Source organism: Marasmius oreades, chromosome 3 (assembly GCF_018924745.1).
Source record: "Marasmius oreades isolate 03SP1 chromosome 3, whole genome shotgun sequence".
In the NCBI taxonomy this organism is placed as follows: domain Eukaryota; kingdom Fungi; phylum Basidiomycota; class Agaricomycetes; order Agaricales; family Marasmiaceae; genus Marasmius; species Marasmius oreades.
The window spans coordinates 2,692,313-2,709,239 of NC_057325.1; the positions used below are offsets into that span (position 1 = coordinate 2,692,313).

General features: G+C 46.3%; 6 protein-coding genes across 6 annotated transcripts; 4 read left to right on the forward strand and 2 right to left on the reverse strand.

The window, feature by feature from the left end:
• Nucleotides 1-6,611: 6,611 nt before the first annotated feature.
• On the forward strand, nucleotides 6,612-7,886 carry E1B28_006200 (uncharacterized protein; the record flags this gene model as incomplete). The annotated part of the gene is made up of 4 exons (XM_043150840.1): nucleotides 6,612-6,727; nucleotides 6,782-7,397; nucleotides 7,452-7,488; nucleotides 7,546-7,886. The coding sequence occupies 4 exons, from the start codon at nucleotides 6,612-6,614 to the stop codon at nucleotides 7,884-7,886; spliced, it is 1,110 nt and encodes a 369-aa protein (XP_043011930.1).
• Nucleotides 7,887-8,745: 859 nt separating this feature from the next.
• E1B28_006201 (uncharacterized protein) lies at nucleotides 8,746-12,536 on the forward strand (the record flags this gene model as incomplete). The annotated part of the gene is made up of 20 exons (XM_043150841.1): nucleotides 8,746-9,445; nucleotides 9,502-9,684; nucleotides 9,736-9,810; nucleotides 9,868-9,935; nucleotides 9,988-10,051; nucleotides 10,115-10,142; nucleotides 10,199-10,439; nucleotides 10,492-10,506; nucleotides 10,559-10,587; nucleotides 10,645-10,715; nucleotides 10,773-11,048; nucleotides 11,108-11,177; nucleotides 11,240-11,322; nucleotides 11,388-11,498; nucleotides 11,546-11,672; nucleotides 11,727-11,744; nucleotides 11,802-11,968; nucleotides 12,026-12,136; nucleotides 12,197-12,415; nucleotides 12,471-12,536. The coding sequence occupies exons 1-20, from the start codon at nucleotides 9,140-9,142 to the stop codon at nucleotides 12,534-12,536; spliced, it is 2,328 nt and encodes a 775-aa protein (XP_043011931.1). The 5' UTR covers nucleotides 8,746-9,139.
• A 42-nt stretch (nucleotides 12,537-12,578) lies between these two features.
• Nucleotides 12,579-13,846, reverse strand: E1B28_006202 (uncharacterized protein). Its single transcript, XM_043150842.1, has 3 exons — nucleotides 12,966-13,846; nucleotides 12,707-12,905; nucleotides 12,579-12,643 (listed from the first exon to the last, which is right to left on the reverse strand). Exons 1-2 carry the CDS (start codon nucleotides 13,806-13,808, stop codon nucleotides 12,795-12,797), a joined length of 954 nt encoding a protein of 317 aa, XP_043011932.1. The 5' UTR covers nucleotides 13,809-13,846; the 3' UTR covers nucleotides 12,579-12,643; nucleotides 12,707-12,794.
• Nucleotides 13,847-14,138: 292 nt separating this feature from the next.
• Nucleotides 14,139-14,766, forward strand: E1B28_006203 (uncharacterized protein; the record flags this gene model as incomplete). Its single annotated transcript, XM_043150843.1, has 6 exons — nucleotides 14,139-14,149; nucleotides 14,206-14,224; nucleotides 14,282-14,307; nucleotides 14,361-14,473; nucleotides 14,532-14,588; nucleotides 14,639-14,766. The coding sequence occupies 6 exons, from the start codon at nucleotides 14,139-14,141 to the stop codon at nucleotides 14,764-14,766; spliced, it is 354 nt and encodes a 117-aa protein (XP_043011933.1).
• A 41-nt stretch (nucleotides 14,767-14,807) lies between these two features.
• E1B28_006204 (uncharacterized protein) lies at nucleotides 14,808-15,264 on the forward strand (the record flags this gene model as incomplete). The annotated part of the gene is made up of 4 exons (XM_043150844.1): nucleotides 14,808-14,826; nucleotides 14,881-15,070; nucleotides 15,153-15,198; nucleotides 15,250-15,264. 4 exons carry the CDS (start codon nucleotides 14,808-14,810, stop codon nucleotides 15,262-15,264), a joined length of 270 nt encoding a protein of 89 aa, XP_043011934.1.
• A 156-nt stretch (nucleotides 15,265-15,420) lies between these two features.
• Nucleotides 15,421-15,996, reverse strand: E1B28_006205 (uncharacterized protein; the record flags this gene model as incomplete). Its single annotated transcript, XM_043150845.1, has 1 exon — nucleotides 15,421-15,996. One exon carries the CDS (start codon nucleotides 15,994-15,996, stop codon nucleotides 15,421-15,423), a length of 576 nt encoding a protein of 191 aa, XP_043011935.1.
• Between the last annotated feature and the right edge of the window lie 931 nt (nucleotides 15,997-16,927).

The following is a 16,927-nucleotide window of genomic DNA, read 5'->3' on the forward strand; positions in this document are numbered from 1 at the left end:
TAATTAGCTACTAATTAGCGAAAAAATTGAGGGAGAAATTTTCATCAAATTAGGCCGTTTTTGGCTCTACGCTGCTATAATTTATGGTACAAATAACATCCAATCGTTTTCTGCGGGAATAGCATCCTCCATGGTGATTTATTGCCCCATCCTTCCCCACATCCTTCACCCATTTGTCACTGAATCCTGATAGACCAGGAAACAACCAGGAAAAGAGTTGAGAGTGGAGGGTCTCCATTTCCAAGTATAATGGGATGGCATTTGGTAGGTTCCTCATTAGAACTTTTAGCTTGTGGAGGTCTCTTGCCTTCTCGACTCCCATTTGTTGAGTTTGAACGCAAGAAAGTACCAGCAAAGTCCGAGAGATGCGTTCTGAACGCGACAAGGTTTAACACTGCCACTCACACGTGGAGGTGCATGGTCTCTGCACCCTCATAATTATATAATACGTGCTCCTGCGAAATTCTTTCCTTATTAGGTGTTTCCGTGCTGCTTTTCGTTGTCCCTGGTTCAGTCGCGCTACCTCAGGCTCTATTTCGACACGATAATTACACACCAACCGGCTGATAATTATGTTCCCTATGTTTCCGTATTCATAACACTACTTTCTGTGTACTCTCTCATTTTATGATATTGAATATTTGTCTCAGCATCCAAACACGCTATCCTCTGATCTTCACTCACAATGTCCGGCGCATGTGTCTGTTTCAAAACTTTGGGATCAAAGTCTCGTAGAAGTCGGATCGTGTCACGGCCCCTGCTCCTTTATAATGCTACATAGAGATTGAAAAGCGAAAGCCCTCCGTGAGGAGGACTGGCAATGTCCACTAGTACATGTGCCAATGTTTGTCCTTGAGCCCGATAATCAGTGAAACTGTATGCTGCAGTCAATGGAAACTGAATGTGTTTCACGGATTTTGTTATAGTTGTCTTTGTCGCAGTCTGCATTCTGAGTTGATATGACACAGATGTTGGTCGGATTGGTATGACATTTGGATCTAACCCATCCAATTGCTGGGATCGCGTACGAGTCAAGCGGACAAGGATATAAAGTGGCAAGTGGTGAAGCGTGACCACCGCATCTGAAGGACTGTGTGGTGGTTCATCTGGATTCAGCACAATAGTCTCTATTACTCCTCTTGCACCATTCGCGATATCAATGTCGATGTCCACATTGGATGTCACCATCACCTTCATTCCTATCGCAATTTCGAGTTTCCTTGGTAGTTCCCGCCGTCTCTGCTTCTTTTCCCCACAAAAGCGTGCTTCCAATACAAACTGTTCACGGAGAGTGAGTGGCCTTTGTTTATACGTGTCTTCAGCCAAAATCAAAAATAATTGGTGACCATTTTGTTGGCAAATCTTTCGCGTTGAAGCACTGTTCCACTCTCGCCGGACTCCGTGACGTGGTGTGACCAGAGCAGCGTCTGTCCAAGGCAACTCGTTGTAGTTATCGGTATTGTTATTCTTAACAATAAGCGACTTCAGCATTTTGATATCTGAATCAGTTTCATCATCCTTTATCCTTCCTTCCCTCAGTCGGCGTAGAAAGTTCATCCATCCTACATCCGTAACCCGAATTTGTTCAGTTAATTTGACAACCGTTTTGAAACTTCGGTAGATGGCTTGCCCAATTTCCTTGTCACGATTATTCGACGGAGTGGACTGAGTGTAAAGTGCTTCATCGTGTTTGCCAGCCACTGGGGGGAATTGGTGGAAATCACCACAAATAATGACACTGAGATCACCAAAGAAGGTATTGTTGTCTTCGTTAATTCCTTTTGCACCTGTAATGTTGCGTGACATCTGTGCTAAAAATGATTTTCCTGTTTGAAATTCAATGCAGGAATTCTGATATAAACACTATAGCTCACCTATCATAGATATTTCGTCAATAATCAAATACTGTTTTGCTTGCCAGAACCTTTCGAGCCGTTTTCGAGTTTCATCTGATGTTCGACGCCTTCCTCCGACTGCTATCCCTGATATAGAATGCGCTGTTTTACCTCCTATTAGCGACGCAGCAACACCAGTATATGCTGATTTCACAAGTAGATGTTCAAGCTTTCGATTGACAAATGCTTCTGTTACGGTTTGAATAACCTTTGATTTGCCAGTGCCTCCTTCACCCTCGATGAACATCCGCAGTGGTGCAACATTTTGAGAATTTCGGTGATGATCAAGATGCCAGATAATCATGTTATATGCTTGTCGCTGTTTCTCGTTAAGCATGCTAATATCTGCAGGAGGAAGTGGCTCTTCTACAGACATGTGATATGCATCTGCTCCATTGTCATCGGCGTCTTCAATTATTGCATCGCCAATATTACCGATATCGACACCTCCAACAGCGGACTGCATTTCTGCTGATGTGGTCACATCAACGTCGATACCATCATCCCCAAACTGAGTCTTTCCTGAGTCAGCCATTTGTTGTTCCCATTTATCCAGTTGCAGTAAAGCACCTCCATCCGCACTGTATACTGCCGTAGGCTGGAGATGTGCATTCCATGTTCCTATGTCTTCTGGCATCAACTGCAACATGCGTGCAATTTCAACAGCAAGAATTCCATGGTTTCGTTCAGCAGCATTTATTTGTGATGCCACCAGCATGTTGAGTTTCTCCTCAGTGTACAAATCATCATTTGTCTCTATATCATCGACAAAGTCGGCTTCCTCTTCCTGCATTGGGAACGACGATCATGGGATGTTGTCCTCATCTGCATCGACACGGTTTGCTGCTGCTGTTGCAGCACACTCGTGGAAATATTGAATACCAGAAACTGCCACCACGACGTGATTTTCGGAAGTCAGCATGAGATTATGGAATGCTGCCTCCCATGTTTTGTCTGCCATTTTAATTTGCTGTAACTGCCTCCATGGTTTAAGAAGCATTAAAAGAAGGGCATGATAGAGTGGTTGCAAGTCTTCGTCATTTTGGTTTGGAAAATAGGAACCTATAATATTTGGAAGTGTGTTATGATTACTCGAACGATGCACTCGTTGCTTGCTGGCATGTAAAGGATGTGTTGTAAGATAACGGAACTGTTTGTTCCGTGGCCGCCCGCGGCGCCGTCCTGAAATCTGGTTACTGGCAGGAGCATCAGGAACATGGCCAGGTTCAGAGCGGCAAGCCACATCTTCCTCATATGTATTCGTGAAGAACTGCATAACATTCATATCTTCTAAATCGGGAGACCGACAGCAATAGTCTGTGTAGTGACTGCGTGCGTATAGCCCGTGTTCGCCAATGTTCAAGGTTGTGTCATGATCATCCTTCGCACATGATAAATCAATGTTAATGGAGTATCTTTCTGTTTCTTTCAAATCTACTCACAACAACTTCGCCATCGATATTAGCACCCATGTCTACATTTGTAACATCATTTACTTGTTGGGCTATACTTTCAGAAACAGTATTCGTTCTAATGTATATTATGTCAAATTTCACACCACAAGCAATGATATAACAACACTCACTGAAGCAGACGACTTTTCTTGACCTCCGGATACTCTTTCAGCAGCATCTTTACAAATGCAGACCAATAAATTGGTGAATAGTTGTGTGATTGGAAACTATCGCCCCATCCCATCAAATAAGTGATGACCATCGGAGCTGACAATTCTTGCTCTTGATTCAGTGCATTTGCAAGACGGAAGAGGATAACGCGTTGTTGTTGTTGAAGTTCACCTATGTATGGGTCATCTGCACCTTTTCCGACTCGTAGATGGTGCTTGTAACCCTTGGCCATTATTGCTGAAATGTTATGGGATGCTATCTGGTTCTTAGACGAATAATTCGTGATGTAAAAAACCGTGCAGGTAGTATCGCAGCCATTGGTAAGAAGTTTGAGGTCGTTGTTGCATTTGATGTTTGTCGTTATGTGTGGACACCAGGCATTCATGTATTCATACATGCGTTGAGGGCCCCAGTCACCGTCTTCCGTAACAAATGCTTCCTGTGACCGTCTCCATGGTGCTCGACGTTTACACTTTAACTTCCCATACCGGTTGACCACTAAACACTGGCGCGTCCGACATGTATGTAACTGTTCGGTGCGTGCGACTTTTAGCTCGAATGCTGCTAAATCTTCTTCAAAATTTTCACCATTAGGATTTGGGGGCCTGCTGAATGCAACATCTTTCGCCAATGGAATCTGACGTATAGAATGCTCCATTTCTAAGCCAGGAAGATATGCTTTGATATTTGCTTGGATATACTGAATCACCGTGTCTCGAAAATCTTCTGTGAGCAACCACTCCTTGATTTCTTCAGCACTAGGCGTAAGGTGCAACCACAAGATCATGTGGAGGTGTAACGTTCCTCTTCCCTGTGATTCCACTGCACCAAAATAGCCAGCAATCTCCCCTAGCACTCCCATGTGGTGCTGCACAGTAAACGATGTTTTTTCCACGCCGAGCAGTGTTTTGAGAATGGTATGAATGATAAAATTGAAAAATGAAGCAGAGGCAAAAGGATCCTCAGCTACATTCATGGCCCTATGCCGCGAATCACTGGCATGTCCACTAGACGGATCGAATGAATCCATATTGATATCTTCTCCAGCCAAGAGCTGCACAATTGGATCGTGAATGTCACTTGGATTGATTGTCATCCATAACGTGGGTGGCCCGAGAACGAGGGTTGTTGACCACATTCGACTCCTCCATGCTTGACGACTACTATCAGACCCCATGACTCTTGAAGTGACACCGCGTACATGTCTTTTGAGAAGGCGCACTGTGTAATCTGATATGGGTACGTTCCGACTTTCTTCATCCGCAGCTTTCTGTAAGCGATTCAGTGTAATAGATGACAGCACATGAGCATCTTGTTCAAATGTAGTCTGATGCATTTGGATCTTTGCTGAATCAAGGGCAGAACGTTTCTGTAGAATACTGAACGCAGCGAATATGAAACTTTTATGCCTGCGGAAACGAAAATCTGCACCTTCCAACAAGTATCGGATATGATCGCCGAGATGCACCCGAACACGACGAGCAGTTTCTGGTGAACCTTGACCCCATGGGAAAAGAGTCGGGAAAGCTTGAAGCCAATATTTAAAATCATCTTCGGGATCATTTACATCCAACTGCCTTCTTGGTCCCAAATCCCTGACAGGACGTTGACCATGACGTACTCCATACCAACCCTCACCACTACATCCGCAGAGATTAGCAAATGCCCAGTCCATCAACTCCTTTGAAGAAACATTATTCAACTCGCAATCCATCATACCTGATGGCAAGATTGGAAACACATGGTTCCCCTCTTCGTCTTCTAAATCTTCCTCATCGTTGCCTTCAGCTACAACATGATTTCTCCTTAGAGCATTATTATCGACAATCACAACAAATAACATTACCTGTCAAAACGCTTGAATTTACAGCATACCCTGAATGCTCATCGATGACCAAATCAGGTTCTGCACACTGGCGAAGAACACCCTCGATCTCAATGGGAACATCATCTTCTGGTAGTTGCTCCATCCGTTCTGCCGATATCTGGATGTGACCGTATATTTTTGTGTTGTGGTCCTTCAACCATAACAGTGCAGCATGAATTCGATGCCGCCGTACTCGAAAAGTTCTCTTCAGCCATTTCCTTGGAAAGGTCCCCGTCCCGACAAAAGTTACTGAAAGAATGGTGGCCAAAATTTTGGGCGGTCGTGGCATCAAGTTTCCTTGTATCATGTCGCTTATAGCATCGACATTCATCGCGTACGAACAACAAGTACCTCGCATGCCACGTTGAAGGGTTGTTGGGTCTCCTCCTCCTGCTCTTGGGAAAAGTTTATACACATAAACCCGAGGAAAGACAAGAGCTATCAGATTCTGCTCTGGAATTGTCAGTCCTTCCAGCTCATCTGGTACTACTCCAGTCCACATGTTGTTCGCCAAACTGTATTTCGGCGGCGCATTGTTTCTGCTCTGCAGGTCTTCAACGCACGAGCGACAAATGTTTGCGCAACTCCCCACCACTGCCTTCTGCTCCAAAAGCATCCCATCAACAAGATTGTAGTGATTGAAATCTGATGGTGGGCGAAGTCGCTCTTTGTGGGGAATATCAGCAACTTCAATTTGTTGGAAACCAGCAGATGTCCTGTTCATCCGGCAGCCACACACTGCACAAATGACAACAGCCAACGCATTTGCCGATGTAGCGTTGTAAAAGTCGTTGTATGATTGCGTCCGCTGTGTGGCGGTAGGTAACTGTAGATAATAACTTGAATGTGCTAAATGTTGATTTATCGTCGGTGGACGACCCACTCTCCGGCAGGAGAACTGTCGGTTGGAAAGTGCAACAACGACCAGTTCATGGAGTTCGGGTGTGAAATGTGACCGTATGAATGCAATGAGACTCGCTTTCCTGTTCCGAACATCTCGAGATGATGTTGATGTTTGTGAAACGATCTCCCGTAGCTGTTTAACAGAAAGTGACTTCAATTCGTTGTCAGTTGGACACTGTAGTCGAGGTGGCATTGGAAATAGAAATGCTTGCATTACGTATCCTAGACTATGAGGTCAACATGATTAATGTCTCACACCAACTTCTTATATACCGAGAAATTGGCCTACCTTTACTTTGGCACCCCCTGTCATTATTACTCATGACGCCTAAACCTAACACCATATCTAACTCTTCGTCTTCGGGTTCCCCAACTGTACCATCCAACAACTGTCCTCAAAACGATCTTCCAGTCAAAGCATTGGATGCTTCTACAGTGTAAGTCAGGATTTGATGTCGCTAAACGTTATATCTCACCTCATACACACTCAGTACAAAGGACGCTAAACCTGACTCCCCCACCATGCCGAAACACACAAATACTCCTCTATCCAACCCTTTCATGGAGCGAATGCTTCGTATACACCAAGACCTCATCGCCACGGGTCTGTACTTGGGCGAGAACAACGTTGACTACAACATCTCGGACAGAGTTCTCTGGACTCACGATCCTCTCGCTGGAGGAAATACGAAAACGAACATTCTCGTCACCAAAGACTCGTACAACGCATACACCGAAGCTCTTGAAGTGGCGGAGGAGACCGATGACAATGTGACCATACCCGCTCTTCAACTCGCCAAGCTTTCAGCCGTTGTGACAATAAGCGATGACAACTTCTTCTTGAATCCATTTGCTGGGTACACAGCTGAAAATTGGACTAGCGATATTACCAAAGCCGCTCGCATCAAATTTCGAGCTGTTGCACCCCCTGCTCGTAATATATTCTCAAATGACTTCCCCACTGTTATCGCCAACGTCAATAAAATTACACGTGCGGCGGAAGAAAAGAAGACTATTCGCACCGGATTTGTCGAGACAGTTCATGGTGCTGGTCATGGATCTATGGACATCCAACAACGACTAGAATTTCGCCATGACCTCCTTCGTGTAAGGTTTTATCCTTGTCGTCTACTTCGCCATCACTAAACAGTTACATTGCAGAGCACGGAATCACACTCTCACACTGGCTGGCTACCAGGTCAGTTACTTGTACAACGGTTCGAGTAACAGAAGTTCGACTTACACCAAAACGTAGCAATCAACATCAGAGAGGAATGGCCAGACATCAATGCCGTCGCAAATGAGAAGTTGGATATGTTGGGTAGTGACTGGTACATGGAACCACTTCATGTTCGAACAAAGAACGGCGAAAAATTGCTTCCCAACAAGTATGCTGACCTGAAGAACGCCGTGGCCAAGATTACATTCAGCCTGCAACACCACGCTATGGGTTTCGGGACGCGCGGTCCTAACGACTCCTATGCTGCCTTGGTGGACGAAATTGACATCGTGAAAGAGTCTGTGACTGTTGGGCTGAAGAGAGAACACACAGCGGGGAGCGACAGCGGTCCATCTCAAAAGAAATTCAAAGTATGAATGACTGTATTGTAACTTCACCAGTTAAATAAAGGTGCCCGACGTGTAAAATAACGGAAATACCTGTTCATTGCATTTAATTTGTCCCCCTTTTGTTTGCATCCACTGAACCTTTTGAACGACTTCGTCTATAGCGCGTGATATGTCGACACTTCCATCTCCATTGGCATCAAAAGTGCTAGCTGGTCGAAGACATGCAGCTGCCGCGCCTTTGGAGAGGATGAGCTGCCTGCATGTCTCCTACATAAGCACATTGATGGTGAAAGCAGCTTGCACTGTGTATTTCAGGCATACTGAACTACATCCCACGTATTCAGACGTACTGAACTACGACGAGTTCTTCAGGCGTACTGAAAGAACGTACAATCCACACACTATTAACAACCAGTCGTTTAGAAGGGTTCACAGTCGTCAACACCAGTTCTGACTCACTGAAAATTACGATAACCCCCTTTCATTTCTGCCTGATCTCCGAGTCCAATTCCGAATCACAGGCAAACGCCGTCGAGCATAGTGGATGTTTGCATGGGGTCGTCGACGGGCACGTGGTGAGTCAACAACGTGCACGGTTGCAAGCAAGGTCAAGTCCGGCGTCAGCCGGGCGATTTCAAGTTGAAAGTGCGAGCAAATTTTCTCAAAACTACTTAAAGAATGTTTCTACATCTAAAGGAGCACTGTGAACCCTAATTAGCAATAAGTAACCTAATTAGCGTCAAATATTTGGAGGTTCTAAGGATACTGCTAATTAGCTGCTAATTAGCGCTTGCTAATTAGCATTGCTAATAACTTTGACCTAATCGCGGGTGCACTAGTTCTCAAGGTATTTTGTTTGGACCCCAACAAAGGTCGCGCGTTTCGGCCCGGGACCGGCGTAAGCTTTCTTCCTTCCATCGGCATCGGATTCGTCGCGCCTACGGTTGTTCTCGTTGTCTCGTGCTTATAATTAGCTGTCGTGTTCTATATCCAAGCTGACGCCATCCTATTGCACCATTCACAATCGATCTATGCCACTCCCAGGAGGAAACACCAGCTCGTTGCTTATCTGCCGAGGCAAGGGTCTGACGGATTAGACGCTACTTCTCACGTTGGCACGAACGTACGCTCTTCTGCAGAAGCCTTCGCGGTCACGCTCTATCTTGCTTGAATTGCGCCACGATGGACACGAATCATCACATGAAAGCATCAGGGCAGCTGTCGGTGTGTATAAAAAGCGCCATCCATTTTGGTCCTTGTTGGAGCTCTAGGACACCCCCATGAGTACTCACACGGTACCGGCATCCGAAAAGTTTCCGGAAAGTGTTTCCCACTTTCCATCGCTCGGTGCCAACGTTGGAGACCCCACCAACGATTTCGAGAAGAAGCTGGGATCGAGCGAAAACTTTGGCTTGGAATCGAGCTTGGATGGTCAGGAGACATATAAAGGCGAACCTATCGTAACTACTGGCGCGGATGTATCCCGTCTCATCGTGGATTTGAGGGATGACGGAGATAACCCAGTCACTTATCGGTCTCTTGCTCTGGGTACGGTGATAGCTGGATTGGGTGCTGCCGTCAGTCAAGTAAGTGATCTGTGTTAGTTTACGGATTGGTCGCTAATCGCAAAGATTGGAACCAGATCTACTACTTTAAGCCGGTGCTCGTTACTGTATCAACCGTGTTCCTTCTCTTGCTCACATACACCGTTGGCGAAATCATGGCCAACTGCCTACCTCGACGGTCCACGGTTGAAGGGACCAGATTACAATTTTTGGGACCAGCCCTCCATGTGATCAACCCTGGCCCTTTCCAGCTCAAAGAGGTATCTACTCGCAATCCTTCTCACCACCTGATTCTTAAATGTTTCTCTTAGCATGTGGTCGCCACTTTAATTGCATCGACAGCGGCATATGGAAGCGCATCCGTACAAAATTTTGCGGTTCAAAGAGTATGTAGTCAAGATAGCTTCCATTGACAGAAGCTTACCTTGTTCGATTCGATGCAGCTCTTCTACGACACTAACGTTGGCGCTCTCACCGCTGTTCTCGCAACCTTCTCGACCGCTTGTTTTGGGTGAGCTTTGTCCCGCCCATAACCTGTAGGTGACTGACCTTTCCCTCAACAGAATGGGCTTGGTAGGAATCCTTCGTCCTCTGACGGTGTATCCAGCAGAAATGGTTTACTGGGCGGCAAGTCGCAATCCCTAACGGTAACGAAACATGTGACTGATTCCGTCGGGACGTAAATTCTAGAGCCTTCCCACCGTCTCCGTCTTTCAAGGTATGTAAGGTTGTCTTCTTTGTTGCAAAAGGAGCCAAACCATGTGTCCCCCTCAGCCCTTCATTATGACACAACGGGAAATCTAAAGCGCAAGAAGCTCTTCTGGGGAGCGTTCACTGGAATGTTCATCTGGGAAATTATACCTGCCTATATTTTCCCCCTCCTCAATGGTTTTAGTATATTCTGCTTAGCGAGTCAAAAGGCCTCGAGGCGTGTCAGGGATGTTTTCACGAACATATTCGGAGGAGCGGGTGGAAATGAAGGGTTAGGGCTATTGTCGATATCCTTGGACTGGCAGTGAGTATCTTGACTCGATCTCCTCAACATCGAAACTAATAACCCCGTGTAGATATATCGGCTCAAGGCGAGTCTGCTTCTGGTTATTTGAAGAAATAGATGCTCATAGAGCGAAATAGCTATATGAGTCTGCCTCTCATTCAGCAAAGTAAGCTTTCCACGATTTTATTCTGATCTTGGAGGCATCCAATTTCGGTTTGAACAGTGAACTCGTGGATCGGATACTTTATTTGTTACGTGGCCGTCATTGCGATATATTACTCTAATACTTGGAACGTGAGTTGCTTTACTAGCTTCCATGTCAAATCAACTGAACATAATGGGCTATACAAGTCTAAAGCATATCCTATGCTTTCAACGGCCATCTTTTCTTCAAACGGATCTGTTTACGAACAATCAGCGGTATTTGGGGACAAATGGGTTCTGAATCATACCGCGTTGGACCAAATTGGTCTCCCAGCCATCACTGGTTCCAACGCATGGGCCAATCTGACAAAAAATCTTGGAATTGGCGGGCTCATCGCACATGTCGTTTTGTTTTGGGGGTCTGAGGTCCGGGATGCGATTCGGACGGGAAGAGATAGAACACAGCCAGATATACATTACCAGGTTGGTGTGTGCCCTTACCTGTGTTTTCGACTATCATTCACATTCCGGATGCTGAATAGGCAATGCTCAAGTACAAGGAAGTACCGTGGTGGTGGTATCAACTTCTACTACTACTGTCGTTCCTTGCAGGTCAGATTGCAGTGAAGGACTGCCGGGTTCTTTCAACACACTCACGCCGTGCACTGATTTAGGCCTTATTGTCGTCATCAAAGGTCAGACTAGCTTGCCCTGGTGGTCGTATATTGTAGCACTCGTTGTTGGCATGTTCATTACGGTGAATACATTCTCGACAATGCTCTGTTACTTCTGGAACTCAGACATTATATCTCATCGCGGTAGCCATTCTCCACTATACTCTACGGACGAATGGGTAATGGTGTCTCCACAAACCAACTCATGAAGATGATATCTGGGGCCTTGAATCCTGGTCGACCTGTTGCGAACCTCTACGTATGTCAATCCACTTCTTATCTTGAAAGAATCCTGATGATGTCTAGTTCTCAATGTGGAGTCACGACGTAGTGTCTACATCGATTGGTTTAGCAGGTGACTTGAAGATCGGACAATATCTGAAGATACCCCCTCGCGTCATGTTCCTCACACAGCTTTGGGGAACCATTCTAGGTGAATTATCAATTCGAGGTATTCCGATGTTATACTGATATTGAATGAAACAAGGGGTGGCTGTAAATTATAGTGAGACCCGTCCGTCCGTTTCTGCGCTGGTATGCGACTGATATGGTTGTGCATCAGTTGTCATGATCAGTGTTGTCGAGTCACAGCGCGAAATATTGTTAGATCCACGCGGAACAAATGTCTGGAGTGGACAAACATTGCAGAGCTTGAACAGTAATGCCGTGACATGGTCGTTGGCGAAAGAATTGTACGGACCGCATGAACCTTACTTTATCATTCCTCTGGTATCATGATCCCCCTTCCTTCCGCCAAAGATCTTCACTCAGTCGCCGAAACTATAGAGTCTTCTTATTGGGGCTATTCCCACCGCCATTCAATGGTTGGTATCAAAGAGGTGGCCCGTAATATTCGGCGTGCGAACCGACAGCATCATTCTACCCATCATCTGGAATGTAAGCTGTTTTTCCTTAGACCTTCTCAAACCATTTGTACAAGCTTATGACCATGAACAGTTCGCCTACGCAATGAGTACGGGTGTAACTTCAATGTATACAACCATTATTATTGTGGGGATTGTCTCTCAGTTCTGGTTACGACGATACCATCCCGGTTGGTACAAGAAATACAACTACATTCTTGGCGGAGCTTTCGATGGAGGAGCCCAAGTGATGGTGTTCATACTTGCGTTTGCAGTCTTTGGAGCTTCTGGCGTCGATAGACCCTTCCCTCAGGTGAGAGTCCCCAATCTTATCGGGTCCGTACGGTAGATCTGAACCAATGATGTAGTGGGCAGGGAATCCTCGAAAGGGAAATGTGGACTACTGCAACGGAAACGGGGCTCTCGATGGCTAATCGATACGCGCCCGTCATGAATTATGTATTTGCATTATTGTTCGCGGTTATTGAGAATACGGTGCTTGAGACCCGACCTACGTTTTGCAGTTGCCTTTAAGAACCTCCTGTTCCTCACCATGAGGTATGTAAGCCAACGACGACCTGCACCCGAAAACAGGTCTGCGGACCTTATTACCTGTGAGAGGCTCCATGATCGCAATGTCGATTGAGACCGCCCTATGACGCATGCTGCTAATAACCAGACACTTTGGCACATCAAGGATCTTGCTGGAGTTTGGCAAGCCGATATAACAATCGCGCTCGCTCCTTCAATAATGCAATCGTCCGTGCATGTCCAGCCTCTTCGAAATCGACGTTGAGGTCAGTCTACAAGCATTTTTTCTCGTCAGTAGCTGATCCTTTGCAATCTGGCCTTATAGAGCTTACCGGATATTGTTGACTCCTTTCGCTTTTCTCAACCCGACTTTGCTCAAAGGACTCGAACTCCTCCTCCTCATCGACATCTCCGATGAAGCCATGTTGCCGTACCGGCGGGAGGCAAACTGTAGTCAGAGGAAATGACAAAGAGGAACTAGAGCTGATCTGATCGTCCAAGGGGGGCGAAAATCTGATCTCGAGGTGCGGGGAAGGCACTCTGTGAACTCCTCGTGGCCGGCGTTGTGGTGTTGAAAGAGGTTCCTCGAACGATGACAGATGCGGTAGGATCCCTCTAATGCTAAGATCCTGTACACCTGCGTTAAGCTCCAATTCTACACATTTTGTGCTTTTGGAAGATGGTGAAAAGGCTGGTGAGTGAGAAGATTTCAGGCCGTTCGACGTCACGATCGAGGGACTTGACAATGGCTCGCTTCGACGATAATTGCCATCGCGGTGTCCTTGAGATTGAGGCTGGCCCTTCCCGACAATCATTCTTTCCCCCAACCAACACAGGACCCTTGCGATTCGCACAACCTCTTCTACTTCCCCTCTTGCCAATCTCTCTGGATTGACACCCGTCAAATCAAACTCGTTCAGATGTTCTTGTTCTAAAGTACCAGCTAGGATGTCCGTTTGTAAGATCCCCAAAACCAATTTCACGCACAATATTCTCGATTCTTCAGACCTGCACGTCCGGATATCAGTTGAAATTCCTGATAATCTTTGTTGAAGAATTGATTCGAGCAGGGCTAGAATAAGAGACGGGGTGAGGTCTGTCGGTGACTGGAGGGTAATGGGAAGGTTCAGGTAGAGGAGTAGGTCGTTGAGTTGTTCCACAAGGGATAGTGCCATGAGAACTATTAGTATGAGTAGAAAGACACGCGCGATGAGATGACCGAAAGTGGCAGGTCTCTATCTCTGTTTTAATTTGTCTACAGTACTTATAACATGTTATTACTAGTAGTCGACTAAGTTGGACGTCAACGGTTTTCTATTCTGGCAGAGCTTAGATTTGGGCGGCCCGGGAGAGATTAATCTCAGATTTCGTTCGTCCTATAAGTTCATCATAAAGGCTTCCTTCCCGCCTTCATCCTTCCCACTTCTTGTCTCTTATCCCGTCCCATATCCTGTACCATAGTTTCATAAGCGTTCTCTGGAACCGTTTTCGGTACTCGCCTGTGAATGCGTGTCCTGTACGACACCACGTAAATTCTCTCCTTGTCTCCTTGGATCGTTTCGTTGGTTTTAGCCTTCAAGGGATTTGGCCTGTCTGTTATTGCTGGGCATCTTTTCTCTCTTCTCTATTCTCTGACCCAATTTCTTAGTGTTTACGAGATAACACGGCCGCAAGGTATATACAATGATTGTCCTCTAGAATCCCCCATACTTATCATACTTGAATAGGAAACCTGGCGATATAGTTTTTAGGAGCAGCCCAGGAGCCACCTACACCAAATCTACAGCATCCCTTCTCTCCTCCAATAAGTCGTCCGCAGGTCAACATCCGCCTCGCCGAGGTCGGTCAATTCCTCTCCTCCTAGAGTCCGTTCAATGCTCATTTTGGCAAAACCAAAGGCTTCCTTATCGGTGTTGTTTACGGTCTCCAGCACTTTCTGGAAGAAAAGCAGAAGAGTGAGTACATTCAGTCTGTTCGGACCGATCCGGTTTGTGACATCCTCTAGGGCATGAAACCAAATCTCGTACGGCACCAGTTAGGCGTCCAGCTTCGTGGCCAAAACTCGAGCGAGCTTCCACGAGACAGGTCGGGGATGAAGAAGGTGTAAATCCGAGGAACTTCTGCAGTAATTAGGAAATGAACCATAATATCGCCAGCAATAGGAAGCGGAATCCATGATACCATCTATACAACGTTCAGTGTTCATTCATGAGAAGAAAGGGATTCTACTTACTCTGTTGTCGTCAGGAATCAGTTTCAAGAAAGAAGAAGCCTGGATCAGAGAAGCCAACCATTCCTTCGTCGACCATGCGCCGTTGATTAGCCTGTCAATGCCCAACTCGCACTATGAAGCACGTAGTCCAGCCGAGGAAGATGCAGCTCGGATAACCTGCTCCACCACCCATTTCGATTCAGTGTATCCAGTCTCGAAAGCCCCGTCAGTCGCAACAAATTCTTCCCGACCATAAGTAGCCGCCAAATGCGTTAAAATATACGCTCGTGGTCGCATTTCTCCAAAGGCTACGTACTGTTTCGGCATACACCGATAGTGCTGGCGAATATGTAGTGAGCATCTCGTTGAATTGTAATGTCGACCAGATTTCGCATTCCTCTCAGATCCGTTTGGAATGAAGTGATACTGAGACCGAAGTCAACACGCCATGCTTGGATAGCAGTTACTCGTCTTTCGTCAATGAACCAAACTTGACTCACCCGTATCCACAATATGGGTAACACTGTGCAGGATCTAGAATGGAGGCCGATGACAATTTCGGGAGAGTAGTAACCTCAGATGAGAGTAGCACCATACTGAACACCGAACCGTTCGAGCTCGAGTTGATCTTGGCTCAAATCGCATCCAAGGAAATTTCCCGACAGGATTGCCTTTGCATCCAGACTACGGTCCTCCAATACTTTTCGCCGACGCTGCGAGATATCGGCCGCTCCTCGTCGAATCAATGCTGCAACGGTCGGATCGTTGACCATGCTATGAAGCAATAACACCCGAGATTTCCCGGTGCTCCCGGTTACTACTAGAACGACTTTCCCTGTTTTTCCTTTGGGAGTGGGATTCAATCGGTGTTGTCGAGCGGACAAGTTCCTTGAAGATCTATTCACATATCCTGCCATGATAGGCTTCTTAGAACTTTCATCGAGTTGCTCGGGAATCATTCCACCAGTAGCAAGGGAGAAGACAAACGTAGAGAGTCGGTTGATCGTAGGGTGATCGTAAACGAAGCTGTTGGTGACGGGACGGCTGTCCAAATAGGCAAAATCTCTTAGAGCGCGAAGGATAGTATTACGGATCCATGTTGCTTGGAGACTAGACCAGTAAACGCAAGATTCGGAGGTTGAGGTATTCATCGAGAATGCTCACTTGCCGCAACCGTACTCAAAAATGTCGTCATCTCGGACAGAACGAACCAAGGTGTTTCCAACTACGCTGTGTTTAAACGCCGCAGTGGAGTCAATGTCCCAGATTGTGGGCGGTGAGATATTGGAACGGGGGTTCGCATCAATAATCCCGAAGAACAGCTTGGCGCCGTCAAGTATTTAACTCTGTAAGATGCTCAACCATGATACCCTGTAGGACATATCTCACTGTTCCTTTAGCGGTTTATGTAAACGGGTTTTCAGGCGAAGTGACCAAGATCATCTAGGGAAAGCGCAGGACGTGAGGTGGCCCCTTCAATCGAACACCAAGGCGTCTCTGACCTCTCTGAATAGTCGAGAATGTTGTGGCGCATGTTCATTCATCTGGTCGATGGCGGGCCTGTTGCTATATAGGCAGAGTAATGCTACAAACCCACCAAACGAGACTGCAAATTTCTGCGAACTTGCTTTCATCAGCAGGATCGAACCTGAGCGATTCCTTCGGCTCAATCAAAACCCCAGCATGAAATCGGCCATGTCCGAACATGACTACTGTTGCAACGTGAGGATCTTGATGCAAAAGTTGTCCTGGAAGAGCATTCCGTCCGTTCAGTTTCGATCCGCGACACGACCTCAGTCAGATCTTATCAAGAAGAACCGGATTTGTCTACTTACAAATAGCGGTTGAGTGGAAAGGACAAGGAGCATCGGCCAAGAGTTGAGTTGATCACTTTTTCTCCCGTGCTGTGGGACAATTTGGTCATCTGCGTGACCGTGAACCAGAGTCTAGTTGGATGAGGTATAAAAAGGTCGGAGGTAGCATAGGCCCTTGCCCCATCGACCTCGGTGTTAAACACACCTGGGGTGCAGTGTGGATTTTCCTGCAACGTGATGGATCATCTTTGCGGTAGAATGTGGTAGA